Here is an 18023-nt window from a genome sequence, read left to right on the forward strand (position 1 = left end):
GTTATATTCTTGTACATAGGAGGCAGTATTATAGTAGTTATATTCTTGTACATAGGGGGCAGTATTATAGTAGTTATGTTATTGTACATAGGGGGCAGTATTATAGTAGTTATATTCTTGTACATAGGGGGCAGTGTTATAGTAGTTATATTCTTGTACATAGGGGGCAGTATTATAGTAGTTATATTCTTGTACATAGGCGAAAATTTTGTAATTACTTTGTAAGTCATGATTTTGGCATTACTATGCTGTTTTCCTGGAGTTGCCCCTTTATTAATCTCCTGTTTCCCGCTGGCATATAGCATTCCTTGCTCCGGGCATTCATAGTGCGTCTGGGCTGTGAGACACACGTGATAGCAAAAGGACTTCATGCTGCGTTTCTTTCTATGTAACTGATTCATCAGGGACTGGATGCTCTCACGGTCTGATAAAGCTGAGCCACACAGGAACAGCGGGAAGCGCACACTGTCATGTGATCCAGAAAAGTCCTCGTTATATTTTTATTTTCTATTCTGAAATTCTTATTTTCTAAGAAAGCGTTCATCTAATATAGTAAAAGGAGGCCGGGATATAATGTGAGAAGGTCGTATTCACTCCTGTGTAACTGATGACCTGCAGCGGTATGTGCTTCTGGTGTATTGTATGCTGGTATAAGCTGGGCCTCTTCGTACATGCAGAATATACACACTGAGCGGCCCCTTTATTAGCCCCCCCCTCTCATGATTAGCGCCCCCTGTACGGTAATTCCCCCCCGTGACCCCGGAGTGCGCCATAAAATCACGTCACAAGTTTTCCGCTGATCATTTTCAGTTTGAATCCACATTAGATGGAAGATCCAGCGATCGGAGCGACTTCCAACGAGGCCGGTCATCGGTGCTGGACTAGCCGGAGTGTCACCGCTAACCACAGGGGGGTTTATCATGTAACGGTGTGGAGAGTATACCGAGAATGGCGCGATCGAGGAAAACCTCTAGCGAAGGGGGATCCTGCGGACGGAAACAACTCATCACTGAAAGGGGTCGGAGGAGGATGTCAGGAATCGTTCTGACCAACAGGCTGCACAGTCAGCTGATACAACGCTGGAGCTCCAACTAACGTGTCCGAACGCACAACTCGCCGTTCCTCCGCACGGATGGTATAACAGCGGGCGACCAGTTCCAGCGCCATTGTGTCTAGGAGAAACAGAAAGACTCCAGCGGGCAAAAGAGCGCAAAACTTGTATCACTGAGCAGCGGAGAAACATCTCCTGGTCAGATGGAGACAGATTTATGTGCTGATGGGAGGGCAGAATTTGGCACAAGCAGCATGAATCGCTGACCCCTTCCTGTCAGCCGGTCAGAACATGTCAGCACCGCCATCTAATCTGCAGGGACTACAAGAAGCTTCCTGTCCGCAGGGGCCGATATTCCTGCAGAACCGTTTCATCTCTTAGTGGGATCTACATTACGATGAACTGTTGCGGTTCTGAGGGCCAACGGAGCCCAACGCTACAGGATGGGGGTTTAATACAGGGGCCCTTCAGTATATATGTGCAGCCATGTACCAGGGGTGACATCCGGTCAGCGGGTAAAGTCTGCTGCTGATACATACATGGCCGTCTAATTCTCATTGTTTTGCTCTCCAGATAAGGTCTTCTGGTGTCTCCAGTGTAAATATTTCGCTCCCGGCTCATCACTTTAGGGTAACCCTTGCTCTGTGTATTTACGGGTCACATGAGGGCATTTATCTTATCCTTCATCAGAGTCTGTGCAGAAGCCAGAAAACAACTTCTCTGACTTGTAGCCCCAATTCTTTCCAGGTGACTGCGCCTTTAAAAAAAAGAAAGAATACTCCCTGGAAAGTCCCCATCAACCTTACAGTCCCTGAATGTCAGCAAGATTGTTCCCATTCACTGACAGGAAGCAAATAAGGTGAGGAACTGAAAAACAAAGTCTGTTAGAAAGTTGCAGAACTTTTCATTATTCAGTGTTTAAATGTTACTTCAAACCAGGGAACCTTTAACAGGGCCCTTTAAGAAGGTCCTGGGTCCTGTGGTTGCCTTGGAGAGGGTCTTACAGGTTGTGTGGTCCTTGCAGGGGTCCGGCTCCCCTTCCTCGTGGGTCACACATAGAGGAACTTGTGTTACTTGACGTGAGCGTTGAGGTTGCACAGATTACATCGGGCCGAGCGGAGTTCCATGAGGTTGAATAGTCTATTAGGTTACAAGTCACGTCCCTCCATGTCAGCCAGAAATACCCTGGAACATGGCTGCTATGCCAGAGCTTGCCCTCCCATCATCCTTAAAGGGGTTGTAGGGATTAGAAAAACATGGCTGCTTGTTTCCGGACACAGCGCCAATGTTGTCTGTGGGTTGTGTCTGATATTGCAGCTCAGCTGCCCTTCACTTTAATTGAGCTGAGATGCAATACCACACACAACCCTTTGGTGGCGCTGTATTTGGGAGAAAGTACCCATATTTTTCTAACTCTAAACAACCCTTTTGAATTAAGTCTGTCACCATTTTTCATGGAGGAGCCCACACAAGACATATACAGCAGCCTACAGGTCTTGCAAAGAATGCTTGGAGTTACCAGTGGGGTAAGTAGAAGAAAAGAGGCCCTTAACCCAAAGGGGTCCCCTATTAGGATGCATTCCAGGGCAGCAGGTCATGATCTTTGTCCTCTCCAACCTCTTTCCAGAAGCCCTGAGCCAATTTGCTTATGCTTACTAACAAAGCAGCTTCTCTAGGGAGGGGCATCTTATTGGGTGAAGAGAGCCAATGCAGGATGCCCCTCCCCCGAGGAGCTGTACTGTTAGCAAGTGTCAGGAAATAGGCCACTCAGGACTGAGCATCTTCTCTTCCAAGTCCCCATAGCAGCTGCCTGGTCCGCCCTTATGTATGTACTCCACCGAGGGACGACTCCTGTTAACTGCAGCTTTACCGGCCAGGATTTCCTTCTCTCATGTGATTGACTGTAAAGCTGCATCTTTGACTCTTATGTTGGTGGGGGATGAAGACTAACCTATGTGCTCCTTTGGTTTTATTAGCAGCAGCTATATAGTCCTAAAAATTGCAGTTTTTTATGTATTCCTACATCTTGGGAAAATTAGGACCAAACCATCCCACTCCGATACGGAGGACAATTTGGTCCTATTTTCCACGTGGCATAGAGACGAAAAACAGCAATTTGGGGCGATGCAGCTGCTGTTATTAAAACCTAAGATACTGGTAGGTTGGTCTTCATTATCCTTCTGCATGCAGATTGGTTAGGAAGCTACACATGAGCAATAGTGTAGCATGAGGAGTCGCTTGGTAAAGCACTTACCATAGAGGCAGACCAGGCAGCTGCTATAGGGCCATTAAAGAGAGGGGCTCAGTCCTGAGGGGCCAGTTTCCTGACACATGCTAACAATGTAGCTCCTCAGGGAAGGGGACATCTGGTCGGGCCATCTCATTAATAGTAGATTGTGCAGGAAGCCCCGCCCTAGAGGAGCTGCATTGTTAGCAAGCATCAGGAAATTGGCTGAAGTCTCATTGAAAGGAGTTGGAGGAGACAAAGACTCGGACCCCCTTTCCTGGAAGACACAATAATAGACGACCCCTTTTGATTGACGGCCCTTTTTTTCTAGTACTCCACTGGTAACTCCAAGCATTTTTGGAGACCTGTGGAATGCCATATATATATTGTGTGGGTGAAAGATTGCTGGAGGCAGGCTCTTCCTTAAAGGGATATTCCCATCTGGCATGTAGTCTGATGGATGCAGGTTCCACCTTTTGGACTCACACCTATCACTGGCTGCTACACCTTTTGCCATTTTGAGACCTGATTGCTGGTTTTTGGTCCCCACCCTTGTGTATAGCCTGCAGCTGGTTCTGACACCAGTCTTCTTATCTGCGGAGTTCTCCATCGTTTATGCTGCTGACCACTTTCTATACTCGCCTCGGGATTGTGGTAATATCACTGTAAAGATGTCTGCAACTACAACTCCCAGCATGCCTGCGGTAGATGAGCTGCACACTGTGAACACATGTATGTTGTGGGATGGTTCGAGGTTACATGAGGCATATATCCCCTAATCCTCCTATCTCACATCTACTTCATATCTGGGGGCTGCAGGCGGACATGAGATTGGGGGTTATCCAGCTCCAGTCTTTAGAGTGTAAGCCTTTGGACTGCAGTTTTTTTGTCCATGCAAACCTGTTTGTTTCCATCCTGATTGGACCGTTGGATGAGAAGCGGACGGTATAGGAGGGGGGCGAGGAACGGCATAACGCGGTCACATAGGGTTAATTCTGTGGAATATAATCACAACTAGTGAAGCAGCACCCCCAGTGGTCGGATTTGGTATCACACCCATGAAAAACTTCAGGACTTCGATTTCACAAAAGAGGCTCCTGTAATTAGGGCTGAAGGCTGCCTTCACACGGCGAGCGCCATATCGGATTGCAGGATTCAATGTTCATTGGGATTTGGGAGAAACTCGCCGTCGCTAAACGTGTGATTGTCACAAATCACATGTAAACAAATTAAACATCCCATGGCACTGGCGGGTACACGGGGATGCGCGGCAGTTTTTTCTCACCCATTGGAAAGAATGGGCAAAATTTCTGCAGAGTCGCAGAAAAAAAAGCTGTGATTTTTCAGTCTGGCGGCGTCGCTGCGAGAGGAAAGCTGGACGTGTAAATACATGTATTAAAGCAATGCGGTCCGTGTCGGCTGTGCCTCGCGATGCAAGAATCGTGTTCGTGTGAACGCACCCTTAAGACGGTTTCAAACCGCGGAGAAAATCACGTGAGATTTGTGGGTTGCGAGATGCACAAATTTCGCACGAATACGAATCCCATTTTTTTACCCCTGAGCGCTTTTATCAGATTGCGGTGCCGGAACATTCTGATGATCATCCATTGTTTTCAATGGGGTCGCCAAACAGATGGCGCAGGCGAGTGCGAGACGGGGATTTCCATCGAAAACACAAGAATGTCTGGCATCCGCCCGGAGATCACCTGATATGGGATGAGCCTCACGGACCGTTATCACCCATGTGATATTAGTCCCGTCGTGCCGCCATGATTATCGCATTACGGTACAAACCGAATCCAATGATTTCAGTTCTTTCATTTCACTGGTGGGATTCCCACCCGTTATTTGCGCGGCCGCGAACAGAATGGACGTGCCTCGTATTACGGGAACTACATGCGGACGGATCTTCCTGCTGTTTTGCCCGACTTCTGCGCTATGGTCTGGAGTTTGAACAAAAGGCGTTCATGCGAAACTGCGCTTTGTAGCGGCAGGTGTATTTGCGCCTAGGGCCATCAGACACCGCCCACTCACACGGACGTAAGGGTCCCGCATATTACGCGGTCCATTGATTTCTATTGATATACTCGCACGCATCACTTGGTGATAAGAGCCCCCAGCGCACGGCATTGTGGTGCGGATTACTAATACACGTCATTATGGGCTGTGGGGGTTCAGCTGACACATATGTACAGCCGTGTTTACTATGCACCTGAAAAACCCGTGTAATTGGCGGTACACGTACGCCGTGTGAGCGAGCTCCAAGGCCCATAGAAGGATGCTGTTTACTGCGCATACAGCTCCGGGTCTGGGAGACGTTCCACCTCAACACATGTGACCGGTAATGCCACAATATTGGACCGGCACGCCGCAGCCGCCATCGACTTCTATTGGAGTTTGTAAAGTCTGCAGTCTTTTCTTGCTCCAGTCCTGATAAGAATCCCCTGCGGTTTTGCGTATGAAGCCCTTTGCAGCTCGCTGCCCCCGTCTGATCCCGCATTCACATACATTACTCTTCCCAAACCATGGTGAGAACCAACCCTCCCCTAGAAGTTGTCGGGATCAATGAGACTTTCTCGGTGTCACGGTAAAGTTCTATTGGGGATAAAGACCGGGCGGCCATAGCAGTGTGACAATGTTGGGGGGCTCCTGGGACCCCCCTGTGTGTGCGGCCGAGCATTATCCTGCTGGAAGCCACCATGAGAGGAATACATGTGGCTGCAGGATGTCCGGAACATATCGCTGAGCTGTCATTGTCCTCGTACCAACACTAGGGGGGACCGGCTGTTGTATGTGATGCCCCCCCCAAACCATCACACCAGCAGGGGGCAGTGTGACAATGTTGTGGGGCTCCTGGGACCCCCGTGTGTGTGCGGCCGAGCATTATCCTGCTGGAAGCCACCATGAGAGGAACACATGTGGCTGCAGGATGTCCTGAACATATCGCTGAGCGGTCATTGTCCCTCGTACCACCACTAGGGGGGGACCAACTGTCATATGCAATGACCCCAGACCATCACACCAGCAGGGGGCAGTGTGACCATGTTGTGGGGCTCCTGGGACCCCCCTGTGTGTGCGGCTGGGCATTATCCTGCTGGAGGAACACATGTGGCTGCAGGATGTCTGGAACATATCACTGAGCTGTCATTGTCCTCGTACCACCACTAGGGGGACCGACTGTTGTATGTGATGGCCCCAGACCATCACACCAGCAGGGGGCAGTGTGACAATGTTGTGGGGGCTCCTGGGACCCCCTTGTGTGTGCGGCCGAGCATTATCCTACTGGAAGCCGCCATGAGAGGAACACACATGGCTGCAGGATGTCCTGAACATATCGCTGAGCTGTCATTGTCCCTCATACCACCACTAGGGACCGGCTGTTGTATGTGATGGCCCCCCCAAACCATCACACCAGCAGGGGGCAGTGTGACAATGTTGTGGGGGCTCCTGGGATCCCCTTGTGTGTGCGGCCGGGCATTATCCTGATGGAGGAACACATGTGGCTGCGGGATGTCCTGAACATATCGCTGAGCGGTCATTGTCCCTCGTACCACCACTAGGGGGTCTGACTGTTGTCTGTGATGCCCCCCCAAACCATCACACCAGCAGGGGGCAGTGTGACAATGTTGTGGGGGCTCCTGTGACCCCCTTGTGTGTGCGGCCGAGCATTATCCTGCTGGAAGCCACCATGAGAGGAACACATGTGGCTGCGGGATGTCCTGAACATATCGCTGAGCGGTCATTGCCCCTCGTACCACCACTAGGGGTGATTGTTTGGCTTTATCTGCACGGGGTTGGAGCCCATTGAAATCAACAGAAGGTTTGTTTGCAGTCTGTAACAATGAAGACAAATAAGTCTGCATAGGAGCTGCATACACAAAACGGTAGGAGACTTGGTATTTAGGGCATTTACAGTATTGATGACCCGTACTCAGGATAGGTCATCAATAGTTGATCAGTGGCGGTCCGCAGCCTACGGGGTTCCCTGTCACTCACTGCAGCGAGGCCTTATGTCTGCATTGAGGTCAGAGCTAGAAGTGTAATACAAGGCGTAGCTTCCATTGATTTAATTGGGTGCGAAGCCTTCTATTACACTTCCAGCTCCGACCCCACAGAGCTGTCAACTTCCAGCCTGTCTGCAGTGAGTGCTGGGGGTGCGATCAGCTGATCACCGGGAGTCCTGAGCAGTGGAGAGGTCATTAATGTATATAAAGTGTAGCAACTCTAGTAGTTTAGGTGAAAGGGGAATCCCGGGCATTTAACGCCCTCGCTATATTGAGGACCTATCCACCGCTCAGGACTCCCAGTGATCAATTAATCATATATATATGTATATGATTTCAAGCGATTCATGGTTGCAAAAGCCTATATACCCCTTTAAGAGGGCAAAGAGGCAAGTCACCTGACCTACTGATGTCCGGGTGTGTAAACCAGGATAACTGGTCGAGACATTCCAATGGTAATGGATACATTGTATCAGGGGATGACTCTGACACCTTCAGGGCCAGGGGGGGGTCTAGGGCGCTCCTTCTGACAGGGGACAATGCTGGGTTGTGTTGATAATCCAGAGTCAGGGGCTCTAATTACGGAGGTTCATGTGACACAAGCATGAGACTCCCATCTGAAGTGCCGCCACAACACCGAAGGCCCTTAGAGATAGTCCCGCCACAAGCACACACATCACACATGTGACCCGGGCGACCCAGCCCTTCTTACATAACAGCAAGCAGAAGCGTGTCTGAAAAACAGAGGCATGATTGGTCAGGAGCACCACATACGTGTTTATGTATACAGCGTATCCGTAAGTCACGGCGACTGGCAGTACAGCAGGATGACGGGGACCACATGGCATCTCAAGGTCTCCCTATGGGGACATATAGGGCCATTCTGAGGGCTCCCTGTGGTCACATGTCTGTGAGAGGCACGGACTGATCGTTTTCCAATAGTTGGAGAGTCGCAGATTAATTAAAGGGGTTGTGCAAGACCAGAAACGGCAGTAATGCTCTTTGCAGTCTATACCTAAATCATTGTGTTGCACCTGCATGATAGGACTACGGGGGGCGCAAGCGAAGCACTTGGTTGGATAATTAGCAGAAACACTTAGTGGTCATTAAACGGGTTTTACCATCAAAGACATGAATCTCCTACATACCGCCCGACTGTTGAACTGAAAAAGAGGGAGAACTATAGCAGCTTGGCTAGTTTTTCTGACAGGCCACGCCCCTTTTACACAAAGCCATGGCTGTTGTATCCCCTAATAGTGCCCTTCAGTGACCCCCTCACAGTAATAGTGCCCCCCTTAATGGCCACAGTAGTAATAGTGATAGCCATAGTGGCCTCAGTAGGAATAGTGACCCCTATAGCAATAGTGATCCCCATTAATGGTCCTTGTAGTAATAGTGACCTCCAAAGTGGCCCGAGGAGTTCTAGTAGCCCTAAAATAGCCCCATTAGTAATAGTGCCTCAGTAGTAATAGTGACCCCTCCCCCCCATAGTGGCTCTGTTAGTAATAGCGCCCCAATAGTGGCCCCAGTAGTAATAGTGCCTCCATAGTGGCCAAAGTAGTAATAGTGACCCCCCACCCCCACCCATAGTGGCTCCGTTAGTAATAGCGCCCCAATAGTGGCCTCAGTAGTAATAGTGCCTCCATAGTGGCCAAAGTAGTAATAGTGACCCCCCCCCCCATAGTGGCTCCATTAGTAATAGCGCCCCAATAGTGGCCTCAGTAGTAATAGTGACCCCCCCCCCCGTAGTGGCTCTGTTAGTAATAGCGCCCCAATAGTGGCCCCAGTAGTAATAGTGCCTCCATAGTGGCCAAAGTAGTAATAGTGACCCCCCCCCCCATAGTGGCTCCATTAGTAATAGCACCCCAATAGTGGCCTCAGTAGTAATAGTGACACCCCCCATAGTTTCCCCAGTAGTAATAGTGACCCCCATAGTGGCCAAAGTAGTACTAAAGCCCCTACAGTAGGCCCAGTAGTAATAGTAACCCCCATAGTGGCCCCAGCAATAATAATGCCCCCATAGTGGCCCGAGCAATAATAGTGACTCACTATAGTTGCCCCAGTAGTAATAGTGACCCCCATAGTGGACCTTTAGCCAACAAGCATTTTACTCACAGGTAGTCCTGGACCAGCCGCTCCTATCAGTGTAACCTCTGAACTCTCCGTGGCGTCTGCCTGCAGGAATAGAAAAAAGAAAGAAAGGTTTGGTCCGGTGTCGTCAGCAGAACCAAATGTGATTGTTCTCAGCAAGAGAAGCCGGGTCATCCTGTAGATATGGGACCTTCTAATGGCCAACAAAAACGCATCATGTTATAGCGAGCTTTCAGATCTTCTATCGATCCTTCCTTAGGCATATGGCTGCAGGAATGCAGACTCCGGGGTAGAGGTCAGGGGTCGCACTGATTACTGCAGCCTCTGGGAGAACCAGTGAGATGTATGCTTGTTTCCTGCCAGCTGGGACAGCAGAGTCTGGGCTAGTTGGGAGGAATACCTCTATCCAGAGGAAAGGGAATAAGTGTCTGATGTCGGAGATGCTGAGAATGAACCCCCCCTCCCCCATGTGAATGAAGTGACAGCACGCATGTGGGTCAACACTCCATCCATTTCCATGGGACAGGTGTATACCCATTCCATAGAAGTGAATGGAGTGGGGGGTCATGTGTGCACACTGCTGCTCAGGTTACATAGGGCATTTGGGGAGCCATGATTGCTGGGGGGGCGGTAGGCGGACCCCAGATATTTATCCCGCACTCTGTGGACAAGAGATAAAGGTCTTTGGTAGTTAAACCCCTTTAATTTGGGTCAAAAAGTAGAAAACTGTCCATGAACCTCCATGCATGAATGAAATGTCTCGCTGACCCGTTTCCACCTTCTTATTAGCTGCAGTTGAGTTATAAATCGTACGGCCAATGTACTGCTAACGTATATTACTGTTTACCCCCCTAAGGACTCCTCAGTGCCAGGTATACACTGATGTGCCAAAAGTCATGGGACAGGAACTAGTATGGTGTAGGACCCCTCTAGCCCAACAACCTGACGTGGCATTGACTCCACAAGTGGACAGAAGACGTCTGGTAGGATGTTGTGCCGTCTGGATGCCCCCACAGCCTCGGGATATTTGTAGGTGTAGGATCTCAGGTGTGAATGGACCTCTCCACCACTTCCCATAAATGCTGGATCGGGCTCATGTCAGGGGAACGTGCCGGCCGAAACATTCATAGAACTCTCCAGAACGCTCCTCCAACCGGTTCTGGACAACTTGGGCCCGATGGTTCGGCACATTATCCTGCTGGAGTATCCCATCATTGTGGGGGACATGAAATCCATGAAGGGGCTACAAACGGTCACCAAGAATGGAATGTTCTACCTGTCTGGCACGCACTATGATGCCCCATAATTCACGTTGCCTTGCCATGAGCATTACTGGACCTGCTTGGAAACAGATCACTGATGGAGGTAATGGCACAAAGCTGACCTGGACTCCTCTTTACACCCTATGATGCCAGATAGGAGCAGAGGTTGGGGCTGCCTGAACACCTCTGGAAGGTTCATGTGTCTATTATAATCCTGTGAGCCTTTATCAAACAACATGTAGTTCATGAATTACAGATAGTGAATTATCATTTCAATGGGAACTTGACCTGCAATACCAAGCCTGGCCACTACATTACGAACAGAGCTGTTTGCTTCAAGCAGAATTCAGTTGAATACATAAGTGTACCAGCCTGGTGAACAGCTGATTAGCAGGGGTCCCAGACAGCGGGCCACAGCCAGTCTACTATTGAAGACCTTTCCTGTGGATGGACAATGAAGAGTTTACAACTGGATAACCCTTTTAATGTTATTATAGATATATAGTCGGCACCAGATGTACGCTAGAAACATCTCACTGGAACTATAAGTCCAAGCATGCCCTGCCTGTCTGCAGCCGCCACGGTGTTCTGGATGTAGAAGCATTGTGTTACTGGCCCTTTAAAACTTTTTTTTTCCAAACCGTGATGTGTTGTTCACAGCAGCACAGAGGATGAATGAAGCCGCCCTTCTCACCTCCTGTATGAGGATAACAACAGTGCCAACTGCTTTGTTAGCAGGCAGATCTTTAAAGAGACAGACCTACTTAATACTAGAAGGACTTGTTTGTCTTGGCCCCAGGGGAATAAGCAGCGTGACTCCTCTGCATTTCTCTTTCTGTCCAGCAGGTGGCCCCACTGAGTGACTCTTATGACTTTTTGCAGCCATCTTTCCCTCTGCAAAGCAGAACAAGCAGTGCAAGAGAAAGCAGGGGAGAGGGACGGAGCTGCTGCTGCTCCTGCTGACTTGGAACTGTCGAAGTCTGGATGTCCCCCGCTTCACAAAGAGCCCCACAAGACTCCAACCCTGCAGATTAGAAGCCGCGGCAGCCACCATGGATGAAGCTATCCACAGTCTGCAGGAGAGGCAGTTACTGGAGCACAGAGATTTCCTGGGGTAAGGCGATTTTCTTGGACTCCTGGTGCCGACTGAGAAGTGAAGTCCAAGCCGAGCGTCTACTAAACCTGTCACTTCTTTGCAGAATGGACTACCCCTCCTTATACCTGTGCAAGCCCAAGAGGGGAATCAAGAGAGACGACAGCAAGGTAGGAAGTTTTTTATTTCTTATAAGAGGGAAGGGGGAGGAGGGGTTGTGATCCCAGACAGTAGATCCGACTTGCACGGAATCCTAAGTGTCTGTCTCGATGGATACAATGTATCTTTCCCACCATTTAGGAGACCTACAAACTGCCTCACCGGCTCATTGAGAAGAAGAGGAGAGACCGGATAAATGAATGTATCGCGCAGCTCAAAGACCTTCTGCCTGAACATCTCAAACTGACGGTAAGATCTCCGCTTGGCGTCTTGTAGTCATCTATAATTAATAGCCATCAATATTTCACAAAGCCCATTGATCGGCTGAGGGGGGTCATTTGTGTGCCACGTTGAGCTGTTGCCCCGCACACGTACCATCGGCAGTGTGAGTTCCTGGTATTCCTGGGTTTGCGGGCAGCTGGCAGGCTCGTCAGGGAAGAGCTGGCATGGGTGCTGACAGTTTTTTTTCTCTTCCCTCCGATGTTTTTGTATTGCAGACGTTGGGGCACTTGGAGAAGGCGGTGGTGCTGGAGTTAACTTTGAAACACTTGAAAGGTTTAACGTCCCTGACGGAGCAGCAGCACCAGAAGATCATCTCATTACAGAACGGTGAGTCCTGGTTACACTTTCTCCTCGCTGCCGTCCTTGAAGCGTATGTTTTTGCATCGTGTGGACATTGCGGCTGCGCTGTCTTTTTAAAATAGTCACGAAAATTTGATCCGTCAGTCAATGCAGTGTTCAGGTTTTCGGGTGTTGTTGTAGGCGATGTTGGGGTCTTAGTAGCCGACCAATCAGTGCAAATTTTTGAAGATTGTCCTTTGGGGTCCTGCAAATGAATGGAATCAACCTAGGGAAAAAATAGTCACCCGTCATTATAATGGTTACCTCGAGGTATGTGGCCAACGTAAACGTTCTTGAGAAGGTGCTGGTGGGTCTAGAGGAGGAGAGCATTAGATGCCGGGTCAATCTTTGTCCAGAAATCTTTTGGCACTGATTTGAGACGTTTGCACAAGAGGTGGGAGCAGAAATCTGGGACTTAAGGTGGAAGTTGGGTTTCGTCTTGTGTAGAGGCCGATAAGCAGATGTCGATTGTTGACTTTACTCCTTGTCTGTGTTTGCTATGAACAGGAGAACGTTCCATGAAAACTCCCATCCAGTCAGATCTGGACGCTTTCCATTCCGGCTTTCAGACTTGTGCCAAAGAAGTTCTGCAGTACCTCTCCCGGTTTGAGAGCTGGTCTGCCCGGGACCAGAGGTGTACCCAGCTCCTCAACCATCTCCATACTGTGTCCAGCCAGATCCTGCCCAGTTCTCAACTCCTCTTACAACAGATCCCTGGTGGCAAAGCATCTTCTCCATCCCCGTCTCGAGGGGTTCAAAAAGTAGAGAAGCAGACAAACTGCGTGCCGGTCATTCAGAGGACACAAAACCTGGAATTGAGTGAGAATGACACTGATACCGACAGTGGGTATGGGGGCGAGGGGGAGAAGATGGACACTAAAGCTGAGGGACAGAGTGGTGGCAAGGGCCAAGAGGTCAACAGTGTGACTGTGAAACAGGAGCCTCTGGACGAACCATTGCCTAAAAGGTTTAAGGCGGAGTGCTCAGGATTGGGCGGATCGGCCACCGGCTCTGATCCTGTTCTCCGACCCGATGCCAATCTTCTCAACACTTTGATGGGATTTGGAAGTGGTCCTTTTGGTCAACAAGCACCCTTTTGTTTGCCCTTTTACTTTATCTCGCCCACGGCAGCAGCCGCAGCCGCAGCATATATGCCTTTTCTAGACAAGGGTGGTTTGGAAAAGTACCTCTACCCAACGGCTGCCCCAATCCCCTTCATCTACCCGGGTATCCCAACCCAGGCAGGAAACACGTTCCCATGCCTCTCCTCTGTCTTGTCCCCTGAAAAGATGCCAGGTTGCTCCTCATCCCTACTTGCAGAACTTCCGTCATCACCTTTTCAGGCTGGTGGTCCTACCTCACTGGCTACAGAGGATCTTCGGGAGCCTTTACAAGACCTCTTGCAGCCTCCTAAGGAGAACTGATGCTAAGAACACTGGGAATTCAAGCAAAAAATCATAAAAAATCTATATACTTATCTATATATATGTATAAGGAGCCTCTCATTTTTGTAGCAAGTATTGAAGTCTCTTACCGGATCAACATTAGGGTTGTATATTGATGGGATGGATGATGGCTGCTTTTAATTAACTCACAAAGTGCTGGTTTAGTCGAGTGGAGGTTGTGGGACCTCCGCATAGAAGGCATGTAAGTGTTATCACGGCACCTGGTGAGTAAAGATCTAGGGTCAAAACTAAGATGATTTACAAAAAGTTTACAAAAACTTTCCTACTGGGGACTTCGATCAGATGATTTATCTTCAGACAGGCTGAACGTACAGTACAGGAACGACTCCCTTCTGGCCAATCCAAAAAGTAGGCGCTGAACGAAACACAAACTGTAGAGAGCTTACTGTATATATTCGTTAACCCCCGGCCCCAGACTAAGACGGTCCTCTTACCAAGGCGCAGGTAGAGAAACAGTCTGATGGTCCAAAAACAGAGAAAAATACCTGAAAACATTTTTTCCCCGTTTTTGGAGTCACTTTTTAGCTTAAAATGTTCTTTTTCCAAGTGACAAGCCTTCTTGGAGCGGAATACTTTTTTGTTAATGCCCCGTCTTTAATACGATTTGCCGGCACTTAACTTTTTGAGACAAGATTGTACTTAAGAAAAGAAAATTTCTAAACAATAGTTGCGGCTAATGGAATTCTCAGAGTAGACAATGAGAGAGCATGCGGTGGCCGGGACCGTCCTCTGCCCGGTACAATAGCCACCCGCCGGGCCGCCATGCCCACATAATGGCTAATTATCCTGGTAGATCTTATGCCGTAACCGCTTATATAAGAGAGGTGTAATTAGACTTTGTTTGGCAGAGAGGGAAGATCGCGTTCTCAATTCTCTCTTTCACTAAATGAGTTCAGCCTATAAATTATGTAATCGGCTTCTGACGTGGATTATTTCATTGGGCAAAAACAGCCGTCGGCCCATGTGACCCGCCGGAATGTACATAGGCTGCAGCCCCGCCCAGAGCCATCTGTATGGAATGTTAATGTTGGTCTTGTAAATCCGTGGGGTTTGGGGGGAACAATGACAGTTTTTGCATTAAAAAAAAATTAATTGTTGATTTGCTGTAAAAAAAAAAAAAAAAAAAAATTGTGTTAAAAAAAAAAACCTAAAAATTTCTAAATCCGCCCATTTATTTGCCATATTTCAGAATTTTTTATTTGGGCTTTCTAAAAGCGGTTCTATTTGTAGACGCCAAGCTCTCGTTTCTAGTTGCACTTTAATTTTACCGGTTTCTTTAAAGTTCCACTTGATCTACACTTTTTGCACTTGACGTCTTGACAAGATACTTCGTTGTTTTTCTTTTTCTTCTCGATTACTTGAAAGCCGAGTTTTAGTGAGAATGACAAAAATAATCCTGTAAGTTGTCAAAACCAGCGGTAGCACTTTATGGGCTGACTGGCCGTGAAGGGGATGATGTGCGTAACTCCGCCTCGAGTGGTGCGAATCCACAGCCCGACGCGTTCTATTATAGAGGGTCTAGAAACAAAAAGCGCACTGAAATAACAAAAATATTTATTTGTAGCGTAAAAAAAACTATTACTGAATCGATAAACTGTAAGGTGGACTAAAGAGCTTCACCAGTTTGGGGACGGGGGCTGGGAATTGTAGTCCCGGGGTACCCTTGCCAACCTCATCCTGGGGTCTGTTAACCTCTTGTGCACTGGAGACGCTATTCTGACAGCAGATGGATAGAAACCATTCCACCAATCAGTGTTTTTGTTTTATATATACATCTATATTATATATATATAGTAGGGATGGGTTCATTCCTGCCCCTTGTAAACGCCCTTTTACGGGCCTCGCTGAATGTCAATGTGGTGCTGAGCACCTGTTTACTGGACTCTGTCTCTTTAAATAAAGTTTTTGTTTTTATATTGCATTTATTTACATCGCTCTTTGTTTCTCGTGAGCGACAAGCTCGGCGCCCAAAAGCGTACCCCAAACCGTGGCGGCTGAGGTCACTGGGCTCCTGTCCTTGGTGTTAGTCCCATAATGGGGTGCATCCCCATCTGAACCCCCTCAGTAACCAATCTAAGCCTATCTCTCTACCTGTCAATGGTACTATGTTTTGTACTACAGTACAATGTAGCGACTGGAGGGTCTCCAGCTATTACAACTCCCATCATCCCCCCCCCCCCCCCCATCCCTGGAGAGCCGAAGGTTACTTACTAGAGATCTAGATGAAAGAGCAATTCCAGTCATGTATGACAATTCTCCTGCCTCCCTGGCCCCAGATTCTTGCCCATAGGGGCAGTATTGTAGTAATTATAGTTTTGTCCATAGGGGGCAGTATTATAGTAGTTATACTTTGGAACATAGTTTGTCCATAGGAGCACAATGTGCATTACTTATCAGAGGGTGACAATGAGCAGTGGAGAAAGCTCCTCGTACAATAAAGTGTCAGAAAGGGTATGGCTTCTCCTTAGGGAGAGCATCTAGAAGGTGTGAGAAGACTTATAAGGCCATCCATGCTCCTCTGGGAAATATGCAAATAGGAAGCTGGAACAATAGCCCTGCAGCGCCACCTATTGGATGGCAGCATTCCTGCAATTTAATGTCAGACTTTTGTAACAACCCTTGTAACAATGACAGGGAATATGAGCCAAAGGAGTACATAAGCACGCACGCACACACGGACAGGTGTTTTGGGGTGTTCTCCCCTTCATCGGTGTGCCTTGCTTGGGTAGATGAAGCCTGTTGCTCTATATGGAGGCATGATGGGACTGATTTTCCAAAAAACGTAATTCAGCAAACTTTTACAAGATGTCTTTACGAACGCTTACTATGTTGGAGGTATGAATGTCAGCAGTGACTGGAATTGCCCTTTACGTTTGTCCTGTAGGTTCCCTTAAGGCCACTGACCCCCTATTTATATAATCCTCTTGGGCCGTGAAGTTCTTCAGATACTCTATGGAGGTGCTAACATACTGATTGCCTTAACCTTTGTATCTCTTCGTGAACTTCTTGCGATCTCCTTAGATCTTGGCAGCCTCTATGGAAGCTCCCAAGGCTGTTTTGGGGCTGCATGTCCCAGCATGCCTATTAGTTTGGGTTACAAGTTAACCCCCTCCACTTGAAGTCGATAGAGAAGGACTGCCCCGCAGATAGACCTTTCACTCTGCTTGGTTGTTTTTGTTTTTTTATTTCAAAAACTTTTTTTTATAGCAGTTTTTCATAATTCAGACTTTTTTTTACAAGTTCCAATGTGAATCCCGGCGTCGCCCCGACAGTCTGATAATGACAGGGGAAGCTTCTTTCTTTTAGTAATAGGACTTAAAGAAGACCTTGTCTAGATATTTATAGGTTGTTGCCAAGGTAGCGCTGTGAGATATCGCACTTCATTGTTATGTAAGAGGTGAGATGCGACGCCGAGTGACTAAGGGTGAGTAATCCCCTCTGCTTTTTGTCGCTTTTCGCTGCAGTTCGCCTGAAACGCTGTGTTTAAACAACGTTCTGGAGGCTCTCGGGGCCCGCCCCGCCGCTGGGCTTTATGTAAATAGATCCCAATCTGAATGACGTCCGATCAGCTATTTTTGTAAAAGGGGTAAAACATTTTTCTGCGATTTAATATATGTGATTTGGAAAGATTTGCGGTAACAGAAGTTGTACTTTTGCTGCGATGCTTTCTGCTTGCCGTTATACTGTGTGCTGCCGTAAATTATTGAAATAAACCATGAAAAAAACAAGCAAGGAAAAAATGTGGCTTTGTGTGGAATCTATTTTTTGAGGATTTTTCTTTATTAAGGGTCTAGAAACCGGAGGGTCCTGATGTGCGATCAGGATGAGAGGACTCTTAAAGAGATACTCCATTCACTGATGTGATGTCACTGGGGCCCAGACGCATCCAACCAAGGACATCTCTGAAGAAGTGGTATGCTCTCTCAGCGTAAGTTTTCTCCGGATTCTCCGGTTTTCTCCTGCGATCCATAACATACTGGAAACGGAAGGTGCATTTACACGCAGAAGATCCTCAAAAGTCATCAGAAACTGACAGTTGTGAGCGATCA

The 18023-nt window shown here is 48.2% G+C and overlaps 1 protein-coding gene across 1 annotated transcript; it reads left to right on the forward strand.

Annotated features, from left to right (window-relative positions):
- The first annotated feature begins 11503 nt into the window (after positions 1-11503).
- On the forward strand, positions 11504-15895 carry BHLHE41 (basic helix-loop-helix family member e41). Its single transcript, XM_066590143.1, has 5 exons — positions 11504-11749; positions 11835-11898; positions 12029-12136; positions 12385-12496; positions 13016-15895. Exons 1-5 carry the CDS (start codon positions 11688-11690, stop codon positions 13930-13932), a joined length of 1263 nt encoding a protein of 420 aa, XP_066446240.1. The 5' UTR covers positions 11504-11687; the 3' UTR covers positions 13933-15895.
- The last annotated feature ends 2128 nt before the right edge of the window (positions 15896-18023 follow it).

Source organism: Eleutherodactylus coqui, chromosome 2 (genome assembly GCF_035609145.1).
Source record: "Eleutherodactylus coqui strain aEleCoq1 chromosome 2, aEleCoq1.hap1, whole genome shotgun sequence".
Taxonomy (NCBI): domain Eukaryota; kingdom Metazoa; phylum Chordata; class Amphibia; order Anura; family Eleutherodactylidae; genus Eleutherodactylus; species Eleutherodactylus coqui.

Bases quoted from the DNA above. Each gene is read 5' to 3' on its own strand.
- BHLHE41 (XM_066590143.1), top strand. From the start codon at position 11,688: ATGGATGAAGCTATCCACAGTCTGCAGGAGAGGCAGTTACTGGAGCAC. The intron at 11,899-12,028 runs GTAGGAAGTTTT...CCCACCATTTAG, and splicing joins TCAAGAGAGACGACAGCAAG to GAGACCTACAAACTGCCTCA. The intron at 12,137-12,384 runs GTAAGATCTCCG...TTTGTATTGCAG, and splicing joins CTGAACATCTCAAACTGACG to ACGTTGGGGCACTTGGAGAA.